At 45.2% G+C, this 21438-nt stretch overlaps 1 protein-coding gene across 3 annotated transcripts in view; it reads left to right on the top strand.

Moving 5' to 3' along the window:
- The window catches only part of LOC137418756 (uncharacterized), a 68554-nt gene extending 48834 nt beyond the window's left edge, over positions 1 to 19720 (top strand). For 2 of the 3 annotated variants that reach the window (XM_078778324.1, XM_078778325.1), the window contains one exon: positions 16286 to 19720. In XM_078778324.1, the coding sequence (XP_078634450.1) occupies positions 16286 to 18492 (2207 nt within the window). In that variant the 3' untranslated portion in view covers positions 18493 to 19720. Of the gene's footprint in view, positions 1 to 7753; positions 7802 to 16285 lie in introns of all 3 variants that reach the window. The other variant, XM_078778323.1, reaches the window with a different exon arrangement.
- The last annotated feature ends 1718 nt before the right edge of the window (positions 19721 to 21438 follow it).

Raw genomic sequence — 21438 nt, 5'->3', positions numbered from 1 at the left:
GCGCGACTTTCAAAATTCGGGTTTTTTTTGTAAAACAAAACAATTTCCAACTGCTTGTAATTTTGAGCGCGTTAAGCGCGCTTCGGGCCTCGTATCTCACTCCTCGACACCAATTGTTACGGATCGCAGTTTAGATGTTATGATGGGCCGAGCGGATGGTCCACCGCGACCTAACAGTTCCCCCGATTCTTCCCCAACTCACCCGATTCACCCAGACGTTGGCCAAATCGCGCTACGCTAAATCAATGATTGGAAAGGACACAACGACTGGGATAAATGAAACGACGCAAGGGGTACAGTTCTCAAGACCTCCGGAGGAGGATATAATTAGTGGTGGAGAAAAGGGGTAGATTACAAGGTAGAGTGAGGTAAAAGACACAGAAGAGATAGGCACTTAGATACAATCTTATCTATCCCAGACAGACCACAGACAAACGGAACAAGGCTGACTTACACAGGGATTGATGGCAGGGAAGGACAGGTCGGTTGATAGCACAAGGTGCACCTTGGCTCGGGGACAGGATCAAGCACGGTCCAAAAGATGCAGGGAGGCCTCACAGCGCTCGGAGGTGGCGTCTTTCTTTCTCTAAGCTCAGCGCGCATCTGACGTCACCTCCCTCTTCCTGCGCATGCTCAGCGGGGAGTCACACGCCCTCGGCTGGTTGGCTCCGCCCCAGATGGGACCGGTCCGCCGCTCCCATTGGGTGCGGGGGTTACCGGGCTCCACCCTTGACGAGGAGCTGACAGCGAGCCCCTACGTGGTAACCCCGTCGAGCACATGTTCGATGGCGGCTCGCTGGGAAGGCCTCATGCCCTCCCAACACCCCCTACCAACCAAGCCGGAGTGAGGATGCGCACTCCCCGCGCCCGCCGCCGTTGTTGTTGTTGTTGTTGTTGCTGAACCGTGAGGAAGAGCTGCGGGGAGGTATTGGGAGGTCCTAAACTTCCTAACGGTGCCATACAATCACATTCTGGTGCAACGAAGAGTCAGAATTAATGGAAACGAGTCCTTAACTGACATAGACTAAGAATAACTAGCAAGATGTCCTATAGTTGTCTTACATGAGATGCGGTGAACCTGGGTGCGACATTTAATGGGGGAAATAGCGGGAGGTCGGGTCTACAGAGTGTTGTTTACAGAAAATGGGACTAGGGAATGGGGGATTGGGGATAGTTGGGAAGTATTGAGGAAATAGGGGAATATTTACAAGCGGATATGGATGGATGCAAATCCCATATCCGCAACAATATATATATATATATATATATATATATATATATATATATATATATATATATATATATATATATATATATATATAGTCGGGTAAGGAGTATACTTGTGAATCTACCAGGAGGTGTTCGTGTGTTAAGTAGAGTTCGGGATTAAAGAGTAGCGCCCCTGTGTGCCCTCACCTAGTTTGCCAAACCTTTGTCCCTTTTGGCACTGCACACCACATAGACATTCTGACAAGTCCTCAGTGCAACACTAAGTGACGCCCTTCCCTGACATGACTGTGAAAGAGAACCGGCAAAAGGAAACCAGGCCAGGACACCGCCGATAATGGCCGCCACCACCTACACCTCCGGAGAGGCCTGTCCACCATCTCATAGCACACGCTATGACACCGGGAACAGGGAGTGGGAGTGATGCAGTGGGCGTGCACCTGGGCAAGTCGGTGGAGGAGACTGATTGGTTGGCAGCGTGCCAAGGCTGACGTGACCACCGTGGAGTGATACGAGGTGCGGCAGGACTTTGGATGGAGTGAGTGAGTTGCGTGTAGTTGGTTGAGAGCAGTTAGTTCGCGGTTGTTGGTTCGAGAGGATAGATCAGTGAGCGCCGAACGCGAGTCTGAAAGTGAGTTGGTTCAGAGCAGTTGACCAGTTCGGTTCGCAGTTCACGGCTTGAGTTGGCAGTCCCGGTGCGATCCCGAGTTTGGAGAGTCCTGTCCCTGGTCGAGTGGAGAGTTACAGCTCGAGCAGCTTTAGTCCCGGCCGGCAGCCCGAGTGGAGTTTGTTTGCTTCGTGCAGCCCTGTGTTGGACCTTTGGAGCGAGGGACCTCGTGGTGTACCGTTGAACCGACGGGGCCTGGTGGTGCTCGGAAGCGGGCGGAGAGGGCCGCGGGGCCGTGTTACACTGAAGACGACAAAGACCAGATAAGCCCGAGCTCCGCGGTTACACTTTACACGACGAGACATTTTCTTTCGTATTCACATTCCTTTGTTCTTGTTTCTGAAGTCAGTGTGTGGGATCCCAATTTAGGTTTCTTATTAGATTTATTATCGCATTTTCCTGTCCTTGCTTTTATTTTGAATAAACCCTTGTATTATTTTGCTGTACATACTTGAACGGAGTTTTCCGTGTGATTGATTCAATAGGTACGGCTGCAGGGCTTGGCCCCTGAGGGCTCTCGCCTCTCCCCTCCATCCCACGCGCTTTGGTGTAGCTTTTTGGTTTCGGAGTCCGCCAGTGAGTTCTCGCCTCAGGGGCCAAGGCCTTCACAATCGGCATCCGTGACCGCCTGATATTAATCAAAGACGGTCATGCGACGATACACCTGGTTTGCGGTGGTTTTGTTACGGATTCGGGGTCGGCGTTCCCCTTACCAAGGGGGGGTTAATCCCCTTGTCTGTTAAGCTGGCCGTTCCCCGATCCCTGGAAATTATAACGCTCCTTTACGGGGTTGAGATTGGCCAGGGTGATTGGTCAAGGTGAACTCCCAAATACCTGAGCCAATCTCTCCGCAAAGTAGGGAGATAATTCCCGCTCGAACCACGGACAAGATGGAATTTGCCGAGCGGTTTAGCAATCCTCGATTCGAGCCGTTAGCAATAAGACTAACCAGTTTCCGAGCGATTGGTCAAACAGGTACCCAATGGAGAAAACACAAAAGCGATCGGATGAGAGGAAATCAAAAGGTAAGAAAGAACAAAGATTTATTATACAATTAATTAAAGAGGAAACGAAAGAGCAAGAATATACAAGCAGAGGAGCAAAAGGACACAGGGCAAGCTTTTACACTCTTGAATATCACACCCAGGACAATACAGACAGACTTACATGGGAGGGTAGTGGGAGGAAGGAAGAGAAGGGTCCAGGCAGATGGTAGGCGTCGAGGTCCGGATCCAGGTTCACTCGAGTCCGGCTCCGGGTGTTGACTCGTACCGCGGCAAAGAACGGCCGGCAGCTTCGCGTGGCGTTGGCACACGACCGGACATTTTAGATATACTCATATAGCGGGGGACTGGGATGCTGCGTGCATAATATTCGCGCCTGATGTCTGTCTCTCTCTCTATCTCTCTCTTTATCTCTCTCTATCTCTCTCTCTATCTCTCTCTCTATCTCTCTCTATATCTCTCTATATATCTCTCTCTCTCTATCTCTCTCTCTATCTCTCTCTCTCTCTCTCTATCTCTCTCTCTCTCTCTCTCTATCTCTCTCTCTATCTCTCTCTCTATCTCTCTCTCTATCTCTCTCTCTATCTCTCTCTCTATCTCTCTCTATCTCTCTCTCTATCTCTCTCTCTATCTCTCTATCTCTCTCTCTATCTCTCTCTCTCTATCTCTCTCTCTCTCTCTCTCTCTCTCTCTCTATCTCTCTCTCTCTATCTCTCTCTCTCTATCTCTCTCTCTCTATCTCTCTCTCCCTCTCTCTATCTATCTCTCTCTATCTCTCTCTCTCTCTATCTCTCTCTCTCTCTCTCTCTCTCTCTCTCTCTCTCTCTCTCTCTATCTCTCTCTCTCTATCTCTCTCTCCCTCTCTCTATCTATCTCTCTCTCTATCTCTCTCTCTCTCTATCTCTCTCTATCTCTCTCTCTCTATCTCTCTCTCTATCTCTCTCTCTATCTCTCTCTCTATCTCTCTCTCTATCTCTCTCTCTTTCTCTCTCTATCTCCCTCTATCTCTCTCTATCTCTCTCTATCTCTCTCTATCTCTCTCTCTCTCTCTCTCTCTCTCTCTCTCTCTCTCTCTCTCTCTCTATATATATATATATATATATATATATTATATACACGCCTTCAGCCATCCCCGCGCAGTCCTTTCACACGAGCGCTGTTGCGTAAGTCTTTTCAATAGTCGAGCTCCCTCCTGGTCCTTCAGAGGGCTTTTTGTGCATGCTTATATGGTCAAGCCAGCGAACCCCCGAAAAGCTCCAGCCACACCCTTGCTAGGCCATCCCACCTCAGTCCTGATAGGTCCGCGAGGGCTCGCCGGCCCCACCCTCGATGGCTCGTGGACGAGGCCACACCTCTTCTCGTGGCTCTGCCCCATCTTCGCCAGCCCGACCGCGTGCATAATGGCGTTTTGATGCAGCGAACGCTGCCAGCAAGCAAATCGTGAAGGCGCGTAACAGCTTGAGAGAGACAACCCCCGCCTTTAGGTGCGCATGATGGAGCAGCTTGGAGAGAGAGAGCAAAATGGACCTATCTTAATTAATTAATGCAATGCAGAGTCAAACTATTGGAAACAGATCCTTACCTGAAACACATACTAATGAGATAACTGAAGAAGGTCCTTTGGTGTCCTACGTGTTGCTGTGGACGAACTAGGGTGCTCTCGTTTAACATTAGAAAATGGGGATATTTACAGGGGATTATTTATCGGGGATAATTATTTACAAAGGGAAGGTTCAAAAAACCGTAACAATACATAATAACAAGTAAATGAAAAAACATGTTTTAGGGCTACAAACTTTTATTTTTAAAAAGTTTTCAACCTACTTTTTGAAACTAAATTTTGATCGATGAAAATTTACTGGAAAAGAAAACCGTGGGCCAACTTTCAGGGCTCTCGGGCATATGGAACCTAGAAAACGAACGGCTCAAAGATTTGAAACGGGACAAACAAACAAAATTCAGATGAAGTTAAATAAAGTGTTTAAATTAAAAGGCAGTGTCTGTCCGTCGTTCTGTCTGTCTCCTCCATAACTCCAAAACCATGAAACCGAGTGGGCCCCAAACTTTTCATGCAGACACCTGGACCTCTAACAGATTGCAATGCTGAAAACTGGGTGTTTATTGAATCGGCTTTTTGGGTATGTTATAACCTGATTTGGTGGCTTACCAATATAGTGGCCCACCATCTTGGTCATCCCACTGCACCTCGCTGGGTTCTTAAGCCGCCATTTTGTTTCAGCCTACTCAAACGTGCCTTGCCTTGGAAACACGATCGATTTATCATTGCATAATTGAAGCATATCATCAAAATCTGGATTCGGCGATGGGGATTGTGTCGTTTAAATAATCTCTAAATCTGGAGTGAAATCTCACAAAATTTACCACATCTTGTGATTTTACAACACCTCCACATGCAGCAACTGCACCTGGATGCGTACATACCCCCACACCCAGCCAGTGCGAACGCAGACTACAACAACAAAATTGCCTCCACTTCCAGGATCCACAGCACCAAACAAGTAAACATGGTGGAACACTCAAACACCCACCTTACACCCTTCACCACTCACCAACAAAACACACCAGATCATTGACATATATACACACACACACACACACACACACACACACACACACACACACACACACACACACACAGACACACACACACCATTCACACATCTCCATTTCTATTCTGTAACCTCAACCTACACCGTTCGACGTGCTTCCATAAACTTCCTCCATATCCAAAGTGAGCCTTTCAAGGCAACCTGGGTCACTTTGTCACACATCCTCCTTCTTTCTGTCCCACACACTCCAAGCCGAGTAAGAAATGCAGAAAAGGAATTGCCAATACACCCTCCACACCCCACCTCAAATGGCTGACAAGAAACTCGCCAACCCTTCTCCCGACACTCTGCCTCCAGCTCACTGTACTTTCCTCTCTTCCTCTCGTGCACCTCCTCCATGTTCTCTTCCCAAGGTACAGACAATTCCCCTAAGGTGACCTGTCTTGTTGCACCTGACCAAATGACAGTCAGGCCGCAACCTTGTCACACAGATCTCCTCTGGGAATACCAATTGTGGCTTTAGGTCTGCCACCACCTGCCAATCACAAGCATCTGACAGCCCTCTTGCTTTCCACTTCTGCCTCTTTCCACTTCTTACCACTTGGCCCTCTTTGACAAACAACACCTCTCCCCCATCAGTCTCCTTCTCCACTCTTCTCTCTCTCGACCTCAGCACCACTTGTTGCACCATCTGCATCACCACCGCCAGCACCTGATCATGTCGCCACCTGTATTGTCCTGCTGCCAATGCTACTGAGTATGCACTCAGTGCATGCTGCACCGTTCCCAAACCTCCACACAAATGACATCTCTCCTCCTGCAACAACCCCCACAATCTCAAGTTCCTCAAGTTTCTCAACTTCTCAAGAAGTTTGGAACAACCAGGACTCTTCCTGGAGCTGGCCGCCCGGCCAAACTGTGCAATATACAGGCAGTCCCCGGGTTACGAATGACCGACTTACTCACCGACCTCCGTCAAGCCTATTATTAAAAAAAAACTAGTGGGGTCACCCGTGGGAATCCCACGGGCATGGACGTGTGTAACATTTGGACATCTTGATTTAGATGCTGCACTTTAAATTTTACAAAATGGGTATTGGCAATTCATCAGATCCAGAAATGGTGTAATGAACACAATTTATTTATTTCACATATGTGACCCCTCACACCTCTCCACCTGACACTCTCCTCTCTCCACCCTCATGCCTCTCCAATCCTACTCCTCTTCACATTCCCCTCCAATACCTCCTCACACTCCTCTCCAATACTTCCTCACACTCCTCTCCAATCCCTCACACTCCTCTCCAATCCCTCACACTCCTCTCCAATCCCTCACACTCCCCTCCAATTGCTCCTCTCACACCCCTCCAATCGCTCCTCACACTCCCTTACAATCGCTCCTCACTCTCCTCTCCAATCGATCCTCACCCTCCTCTCCAATCGCTCCTCACTCTCCTCTCCAATCACTCTTCACTCTCCGCTCCAATCGGCCCTCACTCTCCAGCTCCTTGCTCCTCGCTCTCCAACCCCTAGCTCCTCGCTCTCCAACCCCTCGATCCTCGCTCTCCAACCCCTCGCTCCTCGCTCTCCAACCTCTCGCACCTCGCTCTTGATAGGGATATATGTTAGATAGTAGTATGTAATAGATGAATCAAGAAATTCAATGTCCATAACCTTTGTCAGAAGATGAATCACAAATTTTAATTCCCGAGGAGGACAACACTTTCTGTCTACAAGGTAATACACAGCAAGAAAACAATAACCTTTATCAACCAAGAAGAGCATGCTACAATTCACAAAAGCACATTGCAAGATTCACAGAAAGTCCCAAGTGAAAATGCTGGTACAGTAGAGATGTACATCAAAGGAAACATCATAAGGATACAGTAGCATGCACAGTTTTCAGTCAACATACAGTGTAAACATGCAGAATCGACCAGCCAAGTGAAACATCCTAAGTACAACATTTACAGCATTACAAACCCAGTGAAAATCCTAAAGTACAACAAACCAACATTACAAACCCAGTGATAATCCTCATATTTTGACATCAGTCCTGTCTTTTATACAAGTTGAAGTGTGAGGAGCAAGTGGAGGGGGAGGAGCAAAGAGAGGGGAGGAGAGCAGTAGGATTGTTGGGCAAAGTTTGGGTGGGAGGGAGCAAGGATCGGGGGATACAATGTGATTGGTCGAGTGAAATATTGAGATGAGAGTGCTACCCGCCGAGAGCATGTCTGCATTTCAAATTCTTTAATGCGGTCTGTTTTCCCATTGTCTCCTGCCAGACATTTCAGAGCCATCTTCCTGCTTGAAGACTTCAAGAACATTTGAAGGTCATTCTCAGCGAAGTGGATATATATTTTACTCATTTTCGACATGACAAGAACAAAGACCACTTACTTTATTTCAAAGAACATCTTTAACAATATTATCCTTAGTCATAATTAAATAATTACAGTGCCTTTATTATTAAAACTACACCAAATGATTTACCATTCTGTTGTTTTATCTGTAATTCATTTATTGTTTGATGCAAGGGTTATTATACAATATTGCAAATTAACACACTGGTAACATGACTTTTCATAAGTCATGTTAAAACTTCAAAACAGGCATGCAATTAAAAAGTCCTTATTTAATCAATAGGTCACTCAGTAGCTATGACAACCACATCCCTTTTCAATCTGCAAATTCATATTTTCCCTCATAAGTCAAAATCATTTATAAGAGGTATGAACCTATATACTGCAATCCTACAAAAAAGGATCTTTACTGAGAAGATATTGGATCAGATAGCCAGAGAGAGCTAGCTAGCCGACATGGATTTTTAAAATAGGATTTTACACTTTTCGACTAACCTTTATCAAACACTAATAAGCTATAAGTTTTATTTGATTCAGACTCAATTATCGTTCTTTTGAAAGATTTACTGAGAACGTTGACAATTCCATAAAACTATCTATTAGATTAACTACAAGTGAAAAAAGAAAAAAAGGTTGCGCTGAACTTATCCTCCATCGGCCAGCGCAGCACAACTTATCCACTCCCATTGTTCAACTCTGCAAAATAATTACCATGTATTTTGCATAGCTTCGAGTCGATTATTTACTAGTTTACCAAACACAATGGGATTTTGAAAGCAGCTTAGTGAATGCTAATTACTTCAGGCAGCTGGTCAGACATGGTGGAACCAGTGTATTATTAGCGCTGAGGAAGCGCCTCTAGCGAATGACTTCCAGCCAGTGTAACGCGAATTCCTGTCACAGGAATTCTGAGATCATATAAGTGTGACGTGGCAGTTCCTGATTGGTTCGTGTTGGGGAACCCCTTCTCGCTGCCGACGTGACGTAAATTCGCGCACGCGCACTGGTGAAGCGCGAGATTCGGCCCAAGGTTCTTATTATTATTATTATTATTTTTGTTATTATAATTTTTGTATACAAGATCGAGGCTCGAACCATGATCGAGGCTCGAAATTCCATGCCCGAACCTCAGCGCAATCCAAGAGGATTCACTTGTTTTATTATTTGTTGTCAATTGTATTGAAAAACAATATCCTTCTACAACTTATTTATATAACTCAATAAAACATTTCATTTTATTTATCATTTTGGGAAGACCCGATCCAACACTATATTTCAAAAAAACACCCGATCTGTAATCATATTACCCTCAGTCATAAAATGATTTTGTCATGACAATATGTGGTCCACCATTGCCTCCACTAAGAATTTACTTTTCTCGAGCAAACTAACTTGGTCAGAGTGTCGGAGATAATTCGCCTTCTGGAGGAAATCTCAACTTATAAATGGAAATCACAAAAACACTTGCACACGAGGAGAGCAGGTTGTAGCTCATAGAAATTACTTGGTTTGATAAATTTTACACTTCCACACTCTCCAACCCCTCGCTCCTCGGAGTCTTAAGTCCCGCGGCCAAGGACTAGACAAATGGGCTTGGTCAAGACCCGGGGCATTAAGCTCGATCAGGACTTTATTGTGTACTCCGATCAATCAAACTCCCAACGAACGGATGTTTCGTTACCCGAGGCGTTCGGGTAGTACCCGACCTTTACCGGTTCGGCTTGCTGAGCTGGGACCGGCTTTTCTCAAACGTGCAGTTACCAATCAAACTCCCCACGAACGGATGTTTCGTTACCCGAGGCGTTTGGGTAGTACCCAACCTTTACCGGTCGGCTTGCTGAGCCGGGACCGGCTTTTCTCAAACGTGCAGTTCGCATGAGTAAATATGACCCGCTGGTGGATAAGGTGCAGGTTCTCCAAGCTAACCCCGAGCACGCTCGCGTGTTGTTGCCCAATGGACGGGAGTCGACGGTTGCAGTACACCACCTGGCCCCATGTGGGGATGTTGATGAACCAGCTTACGATTCCGTTGATCCGCCTGCTGATCCGCCTATGGAGTATCTGCCGGCTTCCTCACCGCTATAGGCGCTACATGCACCCGATCCGGCTGGCCCTGTGGGGCCACCGCCGTCACCCGGTGTAGGCGGTGACTCTGACGCGGGGGACTCCGGTCTTGGGGATGCAGTACCCGGTAGTTACCGGACCCGTGCCGGGAGAGAGATTCGCCGCCCCGCCCACTATGGTTGGACTGACTGACATGGACTGGCAACTGCCGCTCAAGATATTACTCTGCTGCTATGTGCTGCTTGCTTGATTTCGGCCTTAGCGGAAGTGTAGTTTTAACGGCGGGGAGAATGTAATGAAATTGTGTCTAAGTTGAACCCGGGTGTTATGCTGTCTCCAACCACTGAGAGGCTTCTATAAGAACTCGGACGAACATCGCTCCGAGACATTCCTGTGACATTTATTCTGTGTGATAGTGTACACTCGAATGGTGTGTATATCTAGATGATCCAGGCTTGCTTGCTCTAATTGCTAACTGATTGCTACTTCCATGATTATGGAATACTGATACAATGCTTGATTATTTCTTACAGGTGTTGCCAGAGATCTAAACTGAATTAAGCCTACTATTGGGACAATGTTGTATATCTTGATTTCTTACAACAGGGACCGTGTCTGGGTATAAGCTTAGACTGTTTTTCTGCCCTGTGTGTTTTTTTTTTTTGTTTTTTTTTTTTGTATACAAGATCGAGGCTCGTGAAAGAGCGAACATTAATCACACAGAAAGACAACCCGACACATAAAACATATAACATCGGGAGCGGTAGACAAGATGGGGAGAGAGGGGGAAGGACACAAACACAACATTTGAGAGCAGGGACCGAGAGACATGGAGACATCGAGAGATCTGAGAGAGGGCGAGGGCTTTGGGGGGGGGGGGGCATGGGAATGGGGCGGTGGGAGAGGTATAAAACATATGGACACTGCCAGGACTTCCAGGAAAGAAGTTGGAATTTCAAACAAGGTGGATCTGGGGTGAATTAGCGGGGGTAGAAAAGATCAAGGTTTTGGATGGGGGAAGATAAGAGATGGTGGTGAACAGCTGTTTTAAAGACCTGGAGGGAGGAGTGGGATTGAAGGGAGTGAGGGAGTTTGTTCCAGAGGCGGGAGAAAAGAGGAATGAAAGAGTGAAGGTGAGCAGAGAGCCGAGATTTCGGCAGTTTAACCATCAGAGGGTTGCTGGCAGATCTTGTGCGACCTGTAGGAATATTTGGGGGACAGAGCACAGAGAGAGCTGGGGGTGCAAGGCCGGAGAGGAGTCGGTAGAAGACAGAAAGACCACCTACCTGCCTGCGGTGAGTGAGTGAAAGGCCCTCAGAGATAGCTTCATCGCGGGAGATTCCAATAATTCTGAAAGCTTTGGTTTCAACAGCGTGAAGCCGAGCTAGGTGTGAGGCAGGAGCACCGGCCCATAGGGGAGAACAGTATTCCATTGAGCTGCGGATGAAAGCCTTGTATGTGGTGAGGAGCTCAGGTGTGCCGAGGAAGGACTTCGCACGACGGAGGATGCCCAGTCGGCGAATGGCTTTGGAGGCCAGCTTGGAAATGTGGTTTTCCCAAGAAAGATCATGGCAGATAGCGAGACCCAAAATCTTGAGCGACAGAACTTCTTGGAGAGGATTGTTGAGAAAGTAGATGGGAGGGTTGGCCAGTCGATCTTTTCGGAGAGACATAGTAAGAGTGTGAGATTTGTCAGGATTGAAAGACATGTTCCACTTGTTTGACCAGTCTGTGATTTTGTCCAGGTCTTCAGAGAGTGAGGAGGCAGCAGACTGCCGATCTGAGGGAAGAGGAATGGAGCGGCAGAGAGTGGAGTCATCAGCAAAGAGATAGAGAGGATTTTCGAGAGAGTCAGAGAGATCATTGATGAAGACCAGAAAAAGCACGGGGCCCAGAACACTGCCTTGGGGAACTCCAGCCTGAACAGGAAGAGGAGATGAGAGAAACCCATTCAGGGCCACACGTTGACGACGACTAGAGAGGAAGTCCGCCAGTCATGCGTGGAGATTTCCATGGATACCAAAGGAGGAGAGTTTGGTGAGCAGAGCGGGGTGCCAGACCGTGTCGAAGGCACGTGATATGTCGAGGGAGACAGCTCTAATTTTCTGTTTGGCATTGAGGACCTCCATCCATTGTTGAGACAGCAGAAGCAGCATGTCCAGAGTAGAGTGACCTGGTCTGAAACCAAATTGATGATCAGAGATCAAGCCATTGGAGAAGAGGAAAGATTTCATATCCGAAGCAATGATGGATTCCATGACTTTGCTGATAATTGGGAGAAGGCTGATTGGTCTGTAGTTGCTAGGATCTGTTTTTGCACCTTTTTTGTGCAAAGCGGTGATGTTGGCTGATTTCCAAGCAGATGGCAGTTGACCTTGAGCAAAAGAGAGGGTGAAGAGAACAGAGAGAGGGTGAAATAGAGCAGCAGAGCAGGATTTTAGGACCCGTGGGCTGATGCCGTCGGGTCCAGTTGCAGAATCAGAGTCGAGGGTTGACAGAAACTTTTCCACCTTGTCAGGAGGAAAGGACACAGAGTCCAGGAGCAGCAGGGTACGACTGGGTATGGTGGGTACAGAGAGGGATGGGTTTGGGACACAAGATTTAGAGGCAAACACAGAGTTGAGGCATTCAGCTTTTTCACGTGCGGAGTCAGCTGTGTAGCCGTTTGAGGTAAGGGAGGGGATGGAGGGGGAACAAACACCAGAAACGGATTTGACCAGACGCCACCAGGATTTGGAAGAGGGAGACAGATAAGAGAGTTCGGTCTTGAGAATGGAGAGATATTGTTTCCTGGCTCACCTGAGGGTGGACACACACTTGTTTCGGGCTTTGTGAAAGGAAATGAGATTTCCTTCCGTTGGATTTGCTTTCCAGGAGACGAAGGCAAGTTGTTTCTGGGCAACAGCCTCACCACAAGATTCCGTGTACCATGGACGGGAGGAAGGGACAACTGAAGACGAGATGGGATAAATCTGTGCATGAGAGAGAGCAATTTACTTTGGAAGAATTCCCAGGATGAGTTGATGTCAGAGGTGGTAGAGATGGGAGACCAGTCCAGATGATTGATGGCTGCTTGAAGACCGTGCCAGTTGGCCTGAGTGAAATGCCAGACTCGTCGACGCTGAGCAGGCTCCCTGAGGATGGTCAGAGAGATGTCCACTTTAACAAGGACATGATCAGATGATCCGATCGGAGCAGAAGAAGAGCAGCAGACATTTTCAGGGAAGTTAGTCATAACCAAGTCCAGAAGAGAAGATGTTCCGTTGACTGAGATCCGGGTCGGGAAATTGACAGATTGTGTCAGTCCCAGTGAGTCGCAGAAGTCCTTTGCTGAAGAGCCATGGCTGGTGAGAGAGGTACCCACACCCAGCCAACTGGCATGGTGACAATTGAAATCACCACATATGAGGAAGAGAGAGTTGGGATGAGTAGATAGAAGTTGGTCCATATCATCAGACAGCGAGATGTAGATGGAGTCATCACTGTTTGGTGGATGGTACAACACACATATGAACAAGAGGTGGGAGCGAAGGGGAAGCCGTAGCCAGAGGTATTCCTGGGGGTGAGGTGGAGAGAGTGCAGTGCAGGGCGAGTGAGGAAGAGAGTTTTTGATAAAGATAGCAACCCCGCCTCCAGGACGAGGCTCAGGTCTATCATACCGGAGGAGGGAGTAGCCCGGGAGAGATACTATGGAATCAGAGACATCATAAAGGAGGAAAGTTTCTGTTAAGCAGATCACGTCTGGTTTGACAGAAGCAACCTGTATGGAGAGATCAGTTAAGTTTGAACGAAGGCCCCGGATGTTTGAGGTCCATACCGTTAATGAAGAGGAAGGGGGAGCATCAGATACAGAACAGGGGGGAGGAGGGGTAGGGTAAGATGTGGAAGAGGTGGAAGAGATAGGGAGAGCTGTTGAAGGTGTGTCAGAGATTTCAGAATAGCTCGGAGAAAGGGAAGGAATGGGGCGGACAAAAGGTTTGATGGTGATTGGGTGAGCCACAATGAGGTGTTATTTGAGGAGGGGGAAGAGCGAGGCAGAAGGTTGGGGGAGATGGAGGTGAGAGTTTGAAGGGGGAAGAAGCGGGGAGGACGCTTTGAGGAGGGGGAGTGAGAGGGGGGAAATTGAGAAGCAATGAGGGTGGGGAGATTTGAAGGGGAGGGGTGAGGGGGGAGTTTGGGAGGGAAGGGACAAGGGGAGGGATTTGAAAGGGATGGGATATGGGGGAGATTTGGAGGGGAGGGGTGAGGCAGGAGTCTAGGAGGGGAGGGGCGAGGGGGCGTCTTGGCGGGGAGGGGTGAGGGGGTAGTTTAGGAGGGAGGGGGCAAGGGGGGAGATTTGAAAGGGATGGGTGATGGGGAAGATTTGGAGGGGAGGGGTGATGGGGAAGATTTGGAGGGGAGGGGTTATGGGGAAGATTTGGAGGGGAGGGGTGAGATTGGATTTTTGAAAGTGTACGATTTATGGGAAACGAACATTTATTGCAAAATGAGTTTCTTGTGACCTTCAAATGAGTTTCTTGTGACCTTCAAGTTAAAAATACGTTTAAGGACGCTGGATGGAGGATGGAGTGCAGGAGAGTTTAGGGAATGTAGAAAAAAGGCACTATAGGAGATGGATATTTTTTTGGGGATGAATTGATTTGGTGAGCAAGTTGAAAGCAGCCTTTTAAAGAAGAAGAAGAAAAAGGTGTTATAAAATATGACGGAATACATAACTTGAGGGGAAAGTGTAAACATTGAAGGTTAATGAGTGAAAACTATCTGGGGAAATGGGGGAGAAACACGTGGTCGAAGAACGAACGAACGAATAAGAATGAATAAACGAATGAGAACAGAGAAGGAAATGTTTTTTTTTTTTTTTTTTTTTTTTTTTTTTTTTTTTTGAGTTGAGATTTACACAAGGAAGTAGGCTATGGGTGAAAAGCCTGGGAATACAGAGAACGAAAGTTATTGGATCACAAACGACGGACCGCTGAGAGAAAAACAAAGCCTCAAGGTTGTACAGTGCACACTGTACAAGGCCTCAAGACACGACACGGCAAACAGACGATCAATTTATGAAAGATAAACACCGAGAAACAACCAAAGTTGCACACAATAATTTCACACACCGAAAGATAAATACAGTTTCGACAAAATACAATTGTGAACAGACTTAACTTCGAAAAACGTGGAGACCGTGTGGAGCTTCGAAAATCCCTCCCACCGTCTCCGAGATCTCGCGAGATCTCCTTTCTTATGCTTTCTGTGTTCCTTCTGCTTTCTGCCGATCCTTGTACATAATAGTGTAAATAATTATTAAACCTGTGTTCTTCCTTTTATCCGACCGTCTCGTCCCTTCCATCTATTGACTAAGCGTGGTACGAATAAAACCGCTCGAATCGGGTTCCAATACCAGGTAACTGCACGGACCACGTGGTATGTCATCCGCACGGATGTACTCGAATTACGCGTGGCCCATGCGAGGCTTGATCCCCGCTTCCGCGGCGGCGTAGGTACTTAGGTTCGTGCGAGAATTGTCCCGGTACCCCACCCTGCATCTGCCCGGGAGAGGCGATTCAAGCCTCACGGTTGCGACGACCCAAAAAGAACAAGGGGCTTAATCTCCCCCTTGGAAAGGGCAGGAGGGTCGCGTGGAAACCGTAACAATATTTTTACACTGCCTGTCTGTCTGTCATTCAAACAAAATGGAAAATCATTCCAAACAGGAAGCTTGCTGTTTAGAAGGACCTCATGAAGGATACAAACAACAGGAATGAATAAGTAATGTAATGTGTAAGATAGGGTGATGTGCTGGGTAAAACAGTGGTAAAACCCAGAATTAATTAATTTATTCGACCTTCACAATCTTTTTTTAATTTAAATTGAATTATGTACTTGAACACTGTGGAACAAAATCACCTTTTAATACTCCCAATAGTATCCAGTTTTCTAGTACTTGGACATGTCAAATAGGTTGATGTATAAGGGTGGTGCATATGACTGCTTCAACAGCGCTAAACTTTGGGATTTTTTTGATGATATTTGAAATCATTATTTTATGAAAATTCAAAGGTATCGTTGAACACTGCATGTGGGTATCGTGTTCTGTGAACTCTCTAGTTTGCTTCATCAGTTCGCCTTTACAAATGCATGTGAAACAATCAATTTACAGTCAGAGAAACAAGTGACCTATCACTGACAATTGGATGAATTTACCCGAAAGTATGAATATCATGGGGAAAACCCAAACTTTTGCACAGTACTGTATATTTACATTAGGAATTTTTTTTAAAACTTTTTTTCAGTGCAACAAATACACATGTACTTGATTACGTACGTCAGAATTATATTGTGAGTATTGAACAAAATCAGATTTTTTTGACATGTCATGTGATGTTGTATTTACAGGTGGATCCATTGAATCCACAAGGGAGACTGCACCTACTTTTATGAACAGCGAAGACACTGGCCCGCAGGACTCGCCAACTGAAACAAGCAAGAGGACCTTTTACAAACACAACAAAATGAATAATGAAATGTTTGCACAAAATAATTCACACCAGGCTCACAAAGGAGAGAAAGATCAACCCCCATACAAATGTACAAGTTGTGGAAAATCTTTTAATCAGTCATTCACCCTTAAAATACACATGAGAATTCATAATGATGAACGCCCACACAAATGCACAATTTGTGGAAAATCTTTTAATGACTCATCCAACCTCAAATCACACATGAGAATTCATAATGATGAACGCCCATACAAATGCACAATTTGTGGAAAATCTTTTAACCAGTCATCCACCCTTAAAATACACATTCGACTTCACAATGATGAATGCCGATACAAATGCACAATTTGTGGAAGATCTTTTAATCGGTCATCCCACCTTAAAACACACATGAGAATTCACAATAGTGAACGCCCATACGAATGCACAACTTGTGGAAAATCTTTTTGTGACTCATCCCACCTTAAAAGGCACATGAGAATTCACAATGCTGAACACCCATACAAATGTACAACTTGTGGAAAATCTTTTCATCACTCATCCATCCTTAAAAGGCACATGCTAATTCATAATGATCAACGCCCATACAAATGCACAATTTGTGGAAAATCTTTTAATTATTCATCCACCCTGAAAAGGCACATGATGATTCACAATGGTGAACGCCCATACGAATGCACAAGTTGTGGAAAATCTTTTAATCGATCATCCACTCTGAAATCACACATGCAAATTCACAATGGTGAACGCCCATATGAATGCACAATTTGTGGAAAAACTTTAAATCGATCATCCAACCTTAAATCACACTTGACAATTCATAATGATGAACGCCGATACAAATGCACAATTTGTGGAAAATCTTTTAACCAGTCATCCACCCTTAAAATACACATGAGAATTCACAATGATGAACGCCCATACAAATGTACAAGTTGTGGAAAATCTTTTAATCGGTCATCCAACCTTAAAACACACATGAGAATTCACAATAGTGAACGCCCATACGAATGCACAACTTGTGGAAAATCTTTTTGTGACTCATCCCACCTTAAAAGGCACGTGAGAATTCACAATGCTGAACACCCATACAAATGCACAACTTGTGTAAAATCTTTTCATCACTCATCCATCCTTAAAAGGCACATGATAATTCATAATGATGAACGCCCATACAAATGCACAATTTGTGGAAAATCTTTTAATTATTCATCCACCCTCAAAAGGCACATGATCATTCACAATGGTGAACGCCCATACGAATGCACAAGTTGTGGAAAATCTTTTAATTATTCATCCACCCTCAAAAGGCACCTGAGAATTCATAATGATGAACGCCTAAACAAATGCACAATTTGTGGAAAATCTTTTAATGACTCATCCAACCTTAAATCACACATGAGAATTCATAATGATGAACGCCTATACAAATGCACAATTTGTGGAAAATCTTTTAATGACTCATCTAACCTAAAATCACACATTGCAATTCATAATGATGAACGTCGATATCAATGCACAACTTGTGGAAAATCTTTCAACCAGTCATCGATCCTTAAAAGGCACATGAGCATTCACAATGATGAACGCCTATACAAATGCACAATTTGTGGAAAATCTTTTAATGACTCATCTAACCTAAAATCACACATTACAATTCATAATGATGAACGTCGATACAAATGCACAACTTGTGGAAAATCTTTTAACCAGTCATCGATCCTTAAAAGGCACATGAGCATTCACAATGACGAACGCCCATACAAATGTGCAAGTTGTGGAAAATCTTTTAATCGGTCATCCAACCTTAAAACACACATGAGAATTCACAATAGTGAACGCCCATACGAATGCACAACTTGTGGAAAATCTTTTTGTGACTCATCCCACCTTAAAAGGCACATGAGAATTCACAATGCTGAACACCCATACAAATGCACAACTTGTGGAAAATCTTTTCATCACTCATCCATCCTTAAAAGGCACATGAGCATTCACAATGATGAACGCCCATACAAATGTGCAAGTTGTGGAAAATCTTTTAATCGGTCATCCAACCTTAAATCACACATGATAATTCACAATGGTGAACGCCCATATTAATGCACAATTTGTGGAAAATCTTTTAATGACTCATCCAACCTTAAATCACACATTACAATTCATAATGATGAACGCCGATACAAATGCACAACTTGTGGAAATCTTTTAACCAGTCATCCATCCTTAAAAGGCACATGAGCATTCAGAATGATGAACGCCCATACAAATGTGCAAGTTGTGGAAAATCTTTTAATCGGTCATCCAACCTTAAAACACACATCAGAATTCACAATAGTGAACGCCCATACGAATGCAGAACTTGTGGAAAATCTTTTAGTGACTCGTCCCACCTTAAAAGGCACATGAGAATTCACAATGCTGAACACCCATACAAATGCTCAACTTGTGGAAAATCTTTTAATCGATCATCCCACCTTAAACCACACATGATAATTCACAACAGAGAAAGACAGTACAAATGCACAGTTTGTGGAGAATCTTTCAATCGGTCATGCCACCTGAAAAACGCATGGAATTCACTATGGAGAACAAGGAGATTACCAACAAAGAGAGTGTGCATGCAAATGCGAAATTTGTGTAAAATCCTTCATTAAATAATTTGAGCTCGTGAAACATTTTATTTTACCTTTTTTTTACGTAGCCGAGGCTCGTGGAAGAGATAGATGCAGGCTAGGACAAACGATGGGTGTGGGGAGGAATGAGAGGCAGGAGAGCATCCAGAGGTTGGACAAGATAGATACAGAAGAGAGATCATTTCTGAATGCAGAATAGGACTGGGCCCAGAACACAATTTGGAGAAAATATTTTAATCGGTCATTCCACATGAAAAGCACATGAAACTTTACTTGACAAGTCACACGAGACAATGTCCACACTGATGCACGATTTGTAAAACGTCTTTCACTCACTCAATCTGCGTTAAAACACACGAGCACATTGCGAATGTTTGAATGTGAATATGACTTGTTTGACTTCACATCACCAAAATGGCACCCATTCCCTGCCACTGAAAAGCATCCACATAGCATGATGCTGCCACCTCCAAGCTTCATGGTAAGGATGGTGTTGGATGGGTTATGAGCTATGCTCTTTATAGTGCTTTGCATTCAGGCCAAATAATTTGATTTTCGTCTCATCAGAACATTTTGAATATTAATATTAATAAAGAATATTTTGCCTCATGCTCTCAGTCTTTCACGTGCCTTTTTACAAACTCCAGGCATGCTGTTATGTGCGGTTTTCTCAGGAGTGGCTTCCATTTAGTCACTCTTCCATAAACCCTCAATTTGTGAAATGCTGCATGGACTTGTCCTTCTGGCAGGTTCTGGAATTTCAGCAAAGGAACTCTGTAGTTCTGCCAGAGTGGTGATTGTGTTCTTGGTCACCTCCCTGACCATGGTCCTTCTTTTCTGGTTGCTCAGTTTGGTTGGATCGCCAGCTCCAGGAAGATTCTGTGTCAGTCCATATTGTTTTATACCCTTCATATTGTTTTATACTCGATCTCTGGACAGTTCCTTGGACTCCATGGTAGAGTTTCTGCTCTGACATGCACTGTCAACTGTGGGACCTTATCCAGTGGCAGAGATGGTCTTTGTATCAAAGAACAACAAACCCTGTATCAATGAATATGGATTGTTTATTACATATGTACGTACGGAGAGAAACGTTCAATATACCTATTGTGAAAATCTCTAAAATGCTCAAAGCAACACGAGTTTATATTGGATGAATGTTTGTCGCTTTGTTTTTGGTCTAGAGATATGCGAAACTGAGGTAATCCTTTCTGTTGTTAGTTTCCTGGTCCATCCTGAGAGTGTGTGACCCAAATGGACAACTTCCGTCTCACGGAACGGTAACTTATCCTGATTTACTTAATGTCCCTTATGAGCTAATTCTGTCAAGAGCACTATTGTATCTTGTTTGCAGCTTTCCTTTTTCTATGAGCAGATTAGCAGATCGTCAACATACTGAATTAAGGTGGATCCCCCGGGGTAGAACACCAAACAAATATTTGTGGAGGGCCCTTGAAAATAGGGTGGGCCATCTGTGAAACTCTGTGGTAATACTGTCCACGTAAACGAGCATCCTCCATATGTGAATGCAAAGAGATACTGCAATTTTTCCTCGAGAATAATATATGAATGAAGGAATGATCGTTTTAAGGCCATTTTCCACGCTAGAGCAGGGGTTAGCCTTGCGGGCCCCATGACAATCATGGTTCCCTGTTTGACGCAATGTTTTTATGGCTGGATGCCCTTCCTGACGCCAACCCTTGGTCACGCTCTTACGATGCGCAGGGATACGGTGTACCTATTCTAAACCGGCAACACCACCTCGAGAGGGACGGAGAAAATGCTGAACGCAAGTCTATGACTGAGTCACACTTTGTTTCTGGTGGCACGGCAGATAGTATGGTCTCCGGGTTGGAGACGACCGGATGTATGCCCTTTCTACAGTTAAGTGGCCGTAGGTCCTGAGTAGTAGTGTGAAAGCAAAATTAATTGCAAACGTAATTTGTGTAAATCAAGTGGTTTTCCCAGAGCCTCGACCTGATGTTGCAAACTGTTCAGTTTTAATTGCGTACTTAAGCTTCATAAATACAAATATTGATCAGCGTTGAGTGTATTTCATTTTATTTGTCTGAGAGCTTTGAACAAGTTTGAAATTTGTCCAAATGACAATTCTCGCAGGGCGTGCCCGTGTGCAAACGGACGCAAGGGGCAACCAAGCGGCACGTCTCCACTCCCTCTCAAAATCAAATCAACACGTTTGAATTAAAAGGAATAGGCTTCTTCCAATTAAATACTGTATAAGAAATAAATGTACTTTTTATTAAAGAAAAATATATACATCTACAGTCATGTGAATACATCTACAGTTTCACCGCTCATTGAAGGCCGCGCTCCGGGCCACCCTCCACGACGGCGGCTGGTTCGACCGGCTCCCCTGGGTCCTGCTGGGCCTCCGGACGGCGCCCAAGGAGGA

This window comes from Myxine glutinosa, chromosome 5, assembly GCF_964187855.1.
Source record: "Myxine glutinosa chromosome 5, kmMyxGlut1.1, whole genome shotgun sequence".
Lineage (NCBI taxonomy): Eukaryota > Metazoa > Chordata > Myxini > Myxiniformes > Myxinidae > Myxine > Myxine glutinosa.
The sequence above is the reverse complement of the archived record's forward strand: the minus strand, read 5'-3'. Positions and strand labels throughout refer to the sequence as shown.